Source organism: Alligator sinensis, unplaced genomic scaffold (assembly GCF_000455745.1).
Source record: "Alligator sinensis unplaced genomic scaffold, ASM45574v1 scaffold647_2, whole genome shotgun sequence".
Taxonomy (NCBI): domain Eukaryota; kingdom Metazoa; phylum Chordata; order Crocodylia; family Alligatoridae; genus Alligator; species Alligator sinensis.
In genome coordinates, this window is record NW_005841832.1 from 3,170,325 (window position 1) to 3,176,897 (window position 6,573).

The 6,573-nt window shown below is 58.1% G+C and overlaps 3 protein-coding genes across 4 annotated transcripts in view; 1 reads left to right on the top strand and 2 right to left on the bottom strand.

The window, feature by feature from the left end:
• The window catches only part of LOC112547860 (GTPase HRas-like), a 27,004-nt gene that overhangs the window by 4,467 nt on the left and 15,964 nt on the right, over positions 1-6,573 (bottom strand). The window contains exon 2 of the mRNA XM_006014929.3: positions 5,518-5,519. The gene's annotated coding sequence lies outside the window, so the exon portion shown is untranslated. The remainder of the gene's footprint in view (positions 1-5,517; positions 5,520-6,573) is intronic.
• Positions 37-3,327, top strand: LOC102374356 (galanin peptides-like). Of its 2 annotated transcripts, none has more exons than XM_025196570.1 (6): positions 37-87; positions 659-793; positions 1,055-1,109; positions 1,390-1,479; positions 1,566-1,640; positions 2,036-3,327. In XM_025196570.1, the coding sequence occupies exons 2-6, from the start codon at positions 716-718 to the stop codon at positions 2,086-2,088; spliced, it is 351 nt and encodes a 116-aa protein (XP_025052355.1). In that variant the 5' UTR covers positions 37-87; positions 659-715; the 3' UTR covers positions 2,089-3,327. The 2 variants fall into 2 exon arrangements, with proteins under 2 accessions (XP_025052355.1, XP_006014990.1); XM_006014928.3 differs by having other exon boundaries at positions 42-87; positions 716-793.
• Positions 4,200-5,375, bottom strand: PTH2 (parathyroid hormone 2). The gene is made up of 2 exons (XM_025196557.1): positions 5,215-5,375; positions 4,200-4,667 (listed from the first exon to the last, which is right to left on the bottom strand). Exons 1-2 carry the CDS (start codon positions 5,358-5,360, stop codon positions 4,301-4,303), a joined length of 513 nt encoding a protein of 170 aa, XP_025052342.1. The 5' UTR covers positions 5,361-5,375; the 3' UTR covers positions 4,200-4,300.

Consider the following 6,573-nt stretch of genomic DNA (forward strand, 5'->3'; position numbering starts at 1 on the left):
CCCCCCCCCCCCCTGCCGCTTCCCTTCTATAAAACCAGAGTCCTGCACTCCCTAGTTCTGACACGTGCCTGGTGGGGACAGAGCAAGGTGAGACTCCTGAGCTGGGCTATGTGAGTTGGGAGTGAGGGGCACCAGCAGGGCTGGAGGAGGCCAGGGGTCTGCAGAGTAGGAATTGGGGGCACTGGCAGGGCTGGGGGGAGGGACAGGGGGCTGCAGGTTGGGAGTTAGGGGCACCAGCAAGGCTAGAAGGAAGGGAGCTGTGGATTGGGAGGTGGGGACAGAGCAAGGTGAGACTCCTGAGCTGGGCTATGTGAGTTGGGAGTGAGGGGCACCAGCAGGGCTGGAGGAGGCCAGGGGTCTGCAGAGTAGGAATTGGGGGCACTGGCAGGGCTGGGGGGAGGGACAGGGGGCTGCAGGTTGGGAGTTAGGGGCACCAGCAAGGCTAGAAGGAAGGGAGCTGTGGATTGGGAGTAAGGGGCACCAGCAGGGCTGGGGGCGCAGGGGGCTGTGGGTCAGGAACGAGGAGCACTGGTGGGGGAGCAGGGGGCTGCAGGATGGGAGTGAGGGACACAGGCTGGGCTGGAGGGGCAGAGGGCTGCAGGTCAGGAGTGGAGGGTCTGAAGTTGGGACACCTGGGTTCTACCTCCATCTCTGCAAGGGGTAGAAGGATTCCTGGGAGTCAGGACACCCACCTGCATCTCTCCCCTGCCTTCAGATGAATCCACGGGCCACACTCTGCCTGTCCCTGGCTTTGTGCTGGCTGCTGGCTGAGAGCTTTGGAATGGCTCTGATGGTGAGAGACACCCCCCCCCCCTTGCTGCCAAAATCCCCCCTACTCTGTGCTAAGCTGCTGCCTCTTCCCACCAGATCCCGGTTTGGGGAGCAGCACTCAGGGTCTCCACCCCCAGTACTGGCATGGTCTGATCCACCCCAACCCACTGATTGCACTGCTTGGAGGGGTGGGGTGGGGTGGGGTTGGGTCCTGGCCTGATCATTCACAGTGGGAGGAGGAGGTTCAGTTATGGCATTAATGGAACTGTTCTCTCCCCTGCAGCCAAAAGACAAACGTGGATGGACCCTGAACAGTGCCGGGTACCTGCTGGGCCCCCGTAAGTATGACTCTGACCCCACCCAGAAGAGAACGCAGGTGTCCGGGCTCTCAACCCCACAGGAACCCACCAAATCTCCCAGAACTGAGATGGAACCCAGGTGTCCTGACTCCTATGCCCCCCCCCTGCTCCAACCCTCCAGATCCTAGTTGCCATCCAGGAACTCTGATTCCCTTCCATGTCCCTGTTCTAACCCATCAGGCTCCTCGTTCCCTCCCAGAGCTGGGATGAAACCCAGGTGTCCTGGCCCATGCCAACCCTGACCCTGTCTCTCTGGCAGATGCTCATCACACTCTGATGGAGAAGGGGGCCCTGGCTGGGAAGCGAGAGGCTGTGGAGGACATTGACCTCCTGGGGTCAGAGCACTTTGGTGAGTTTTTCCCACCCCCTCCACAACCCCCCAGGACCCTCCTCCTGACTCTCCACCCACACTCACCCTTACCTGTTCTCTTCCAGGTGACCCCGTGCACCCCATGGATGAGAGTGCCATCCATACCCTGCTGGACTCCCTCCCCTACCTGCACCTCCAAGGTGAGCTGGACACCTAGGTTCTCTCAGAATGGGGGTGGGGGTCTGATGGGTCAAAGCACTGGGCAGGGGGCTGGAAGCCAGGACACCTGTGTTCTATCCCAGCATGGGGAGGGGAGTGGGTCTGGTGTGTTTGGGAGTGGGGGCTGTTGAGAGCCCAGACACCTGGATTCCTTCCCAGTTTAGTGTGGGGAGTTGGGTTTTGTGGGTGAAAGTTGGGAGTACTGGGAGCCAGGATGCCTGGGTTCTATCCAAACACAGGGAGGGGAGTGGGGGCTGGTGGATTAGAGCAGTGGGGTGGGAGCCAGGATGCCTGGGTCCTCTCCCAGCTCAGGGGAGGGGGCACGGGGGGCAGGTGCTGCAGCTGAGCTGCTGTCTCTCTCTCTTCTCCCCCTCAGAGCTGGGAGCTCTCGAGCGCTTGGCCTTTCCTAACGGTGCCATCCAGCCCTGACCCCTCAGGCCCCGTGCCCAGAACCCTGCCTGCACCTCTTCCTGACACAGGCAGCAGCAGGCACACTCACTCTCACTGGTACCCCCACCCATGTTTGCACTTCCACTAGTGCTGGCCACCCTGAACACAGCTGCCCCACTAGCTTGCTTGTGCCTCTTGCACAAGTGCCCACTCCCACTCACACTTCTTTGCATGGGGGCCTCTCCCGCTTACTCACTCTCACACTAATCCTTACTCACACTGTAGTCCCCACATGCTTCCTCTTCTCTGCACTAATACAGCCCTCAGCCCCACTTGCTCACATGCCTGCTCTGACCCTGCCCACCCCCCCCAGCACACTTGTGCATAGACCTGCACAATGACCCTCCCATGCCCATTGTGGCATGTGGGGCTATGTGCTGCAGCACTGACACTCTGCAGATGCCTGCCCTAGCCCCCTTGTTCACATTCACATATGCCCCATTGACACGTGAACTCATGATCACCCTTGGATTCCACCAGCTCCATGCACATGAACACACGTGCTAACAGATGTGCTCATGCAAGCACTGGTGTTCACACTATCCCTCGCACTCAGGGGTCCTTCCCTAAAACTGCCTGGTGAGGCACTCCCATCACATATCTCTTCACCTCCCACTCCAGCCTCAGAGCTGGTCCAGGGCAAAGGACCCCCAGCCCCTCTGCCCTGCTGGGAGCAGAGTGGGGCCTGGTGGGTTAGTGCAGGGGGCTGCTGGGAGTCTGGACTCCTGGGCTCTCCTCAGTCTCGTCATCACTCACTTCCCCTGCCTGGCATTGAGGCTGCCATCCCTTCTCCATCTTATTGCCTCAGTTTCCCTTCCTGGGGAGAGACCCCAACCTCCCCCACAAACACTTCCTTAAGGGTTCCTTCTCTGCTGGGGCATGAGGCAACCTCCCTCTTCCCACCTTCTCCCTCTATGCCACAGACACCCCACAGAGACTCCCCACCTGCCCATAGCCATATGGGGCCATGGATGCATGGTGCCGGATTCCCACTCCTGCCACAATGCTTTTAACCCCTTGTTCTCCAAATGGAGTCAGTCCCTCTTCTGGGCTGGGGCTGCAGCTATGACCAGGGTGCACCTAGCTGCCGGGACAGGGACTATGGGGCACAGACACCCTCCCCCGCACCTAATTTCGGCCCCTGGCACATTGGACAAAGGGAACGAGACATGGCCTCCGGAGAACAAGTGCAGGGAGTGAGAGTGAATAAACCCTTTTCTTCAGAGAGATGCTTCAGTGTGGTGCTTCTTCTAGGGACTTGGATGCCTGGGTTCTCTCAGCTATTTGTGGGGGTGGGGGCTGATGGTTTAGGGCAGCTTGAGTTGGTAGCCTGGATGCCCAGGTTTGCCCAACTGCTTCTGTGGCTCTGGGGTTGGGTGTTGGGGACTGCAGGGTATGGTAGGGAATGCAGGAGGTCCTGGGTTGATTCGGGAGGGGGGGCTGTGGGGCACTACAGTGGGGGTAAGCTCAAACCATGAGGCCCCAGCACAGCCCCCTTTGGCTACCGAGGGAACCATACCTGCCCCTTGTGGGGGCGGGGCAGGGCACCCCTCCCTCCCCCCAATGATGGAAAGAGCCAGGCTGGGGAGAAAGGAGGTTTGTGGCCAGATGTGCCCTCAAATCAGGTGTGCTACACTGAGTGAATGCCCTGATCCTTCCTTCCCCACACCCTCTCCCTGCATCCATCCCTCCCATACCCACTCCCCATCTTCTCACCTCTACCGCCCCTTCCAGTCCATCCATCCTTCCCTCCCTTCCCATAAACCTATCCATCCCCACAAACCCCGTTCATCCATCTCTCCATCCATTCTCGTAAACCTTATCCATTCATTCAACTAACCCCAATCCCATCCATCCGTTTATCCATCCACCCTCCAAACCTTCCATCCATCCATCTGCACAAACCCCATCCGTCTATCCCTTCACCCTCCAAATCTTTCACCCACGCATCCCCACAAGCCCTGTTCCTCCATCTATCCACACCAATTTCATCCATCCACCCATCCTCCAAATCTTCCATCTTTCCATCCACCCAACCACCTCTCCCTCCCTCACCAATGAGGAGGCCAAGGACACGCCACTCAGGCTGATTCACAAGGCAGGACTCTCCCGCCCCTTTATTCTGGGGGTTCCCCACATGGCGCAGGACACACAGCCAGCCATGGCCCTGCCCTCACCCTTCCCAGCACCCCTAGTCCTGGTTCACCACCAGCAGCTTCTGCATGTAGGCGTTGAGCCACTTCTGTCGCTCCATGGCCGTCAGCAGCTTGCTCTTCTCCCGAAAGGCTGCGTCATCAGCCACCACGATGCTCCGCTTCCCGCCCTCACCAGGTGCTGGGACTCCCCGCCAAGGTGAGACTCCCTGTCTTGGCCTGTTCCAGAGGCGGGATTTCCTGCTTTGCCCCTCTTCCTCCCAGGGGGACCTCATGCTGGGCAGCAGGGCTTGGAGGCTCCAGCCCCGCAGGGGGATGGGTGGGAGCAGCAGGGCCAGGGCTGAGGGCAGGGGCTGGATGTTGGTGCCCACTGGGGTGTCATCTTGCTTCCAGAGCCTGGGGAGACTGACGGACATACATCTCAGGACACCTGGGTTCCAGCCCAGCTCTGGGAGGGGAGCGGGGTCAGATGGGTTAGAGAAGAGGGGGCTGGGAGTCTGGATGCCTGGGTTCTCTCCCAGCTTTAGGAGGCGAGAAGGGTCTGGTGGGTAGGAGCAGGGGGGACCGAGAGTCAGGATCCCTGGGTTGTCTCCCAGCTCTGGGAGGGGAGTGGAGTATGAGGGAACCAGGAGCCCTGGCTTCTTTCCCAGCTCTGGGAGTGAGGTGGGATGTGGTGAGTTACAGCAGGGGGGGAGCTGGGAGCCTGGATGCCTGGGTTCTCCCCCAGCTCTGGGAATGAAGCCTCCAGTGGTTTACAGCAGCAGGGGAGCTGAGAGCCCGGACCCCTGGGTCCTTTCCCAGCTCTAGGAGGGGGTGGGTGGACAAGGCTATCCATGATCGAGCTGGGGATCCCTATTTGGGTGACACCAAACTGGGGGGAATGGATGGGAGGAGCAGGGAAAGGGGGCACCAATCCCCACCTCTGTGGGGGGCGGGGAGGGGTTTCTCTTACCTGTCAGGATCTGGCAGGGGAGGAAGTAGCACCCCAGAGCACAGCAGCAGGCAACACCCCAGCAGGGTTGTGACACACACCAGGCCCTTCCCGGCAGGCTCCATAGCTGGCCCTGAGGGCACATGGAGCATCAGAGCCCCGCACATACCAGACCTATGGCACCCCCAGCCCCACCCCAACATCCTCTCCCCAGATCCTAGCTGCAACCCCCGCCCCAGCCCAGCCTGGCTCCTGATTTCCCCCAGCAACACCCCCACATTGGCCCCAGCCACGTCACCCCCTGGTGGCAGTGCCTGCACTCACCGCTGGTTCTGGGACCCACCGTGTGCAGCCTGGCTGGTGGCCGGGGGCATTTATTGCCACCCGCCTGCCCACGGCTGCCTCGGCCCCTCTCGGCCGTGACGCACATGGGTGGGCGTTGGGGCTTGGATCAATGGGCCTGAGGCGGGGGATGGACATATCATCCACGACCCCTCGAGGAGCTAATGAGCCCAGGGAGGAGGTGTCTGGGGCAGCGTGTGATGCCCAGAACGGAGGCTGCTGGGAAATGGCTTCCAAGAGTGCAGAGGGGACTGGCAGGGAGACAGGGAATGAGAGAAGGGAAGGCGTGAAAGAAAGTGTGAGAGAGAAGAGAAAGTGGGCATTTGAAAGGAATGAATGAAGGAAGGCAAAAGAAAGGAGGATGGAGGAGAAGCTGAGTGGAAGAAGAAAGGAAGTGAATGTGAAAGAAGGAACAAAAGAAAGTGTGACAAGGCAAGGCAAGGAGGAACAAGGAGTGAATACAAAAGGAAAGAAGGAACAAATAAAATTGAGTGAGTGTGAAAGGCAAAGGAATGAATACAACAGTGAATGCAAAGGGAAAGGAAAGAAGGAACAAAAAAGTGAATGTGAAAGAGGAGGAGGGGAAAAAAGTGAATGGGAAAGGACAGGACAAAAATACAGCTAATGTGAAAGAAAAGGAGGAAGCTACAAAAGAAAGAATGGAGGAACAAGAGATTCAGAGAGGAAGAAAGAGGAGAGAGTGACTGTGAAAGAGCAAGAACAAATGCAAGAAAGCATGGATGTGGAAGCAAAAGAGGAAGGAATGAAAGAAAGTGTGAGAGAGTGCAAATTTGAAACAAAAGAATGAGAGAGAGGGAAAGGAAAGAAAGGAGGAATTGAAGGCAAGACACGATGGAAAACATGAAAGAAAAGGAGGAATGAACAAAGAGTGAACAAACTGAACATAGGAACAAGAAACTCAGAGAAGCAAAAGGAGTGACTGAAAGAAAAAGTGAATGAAAAAGCATAAGAAGGATGAAGGAATGAATAAACGAGTGAAAGGGAAAGGACAAAAATGAACGAGTGAAAAAAGCAGGA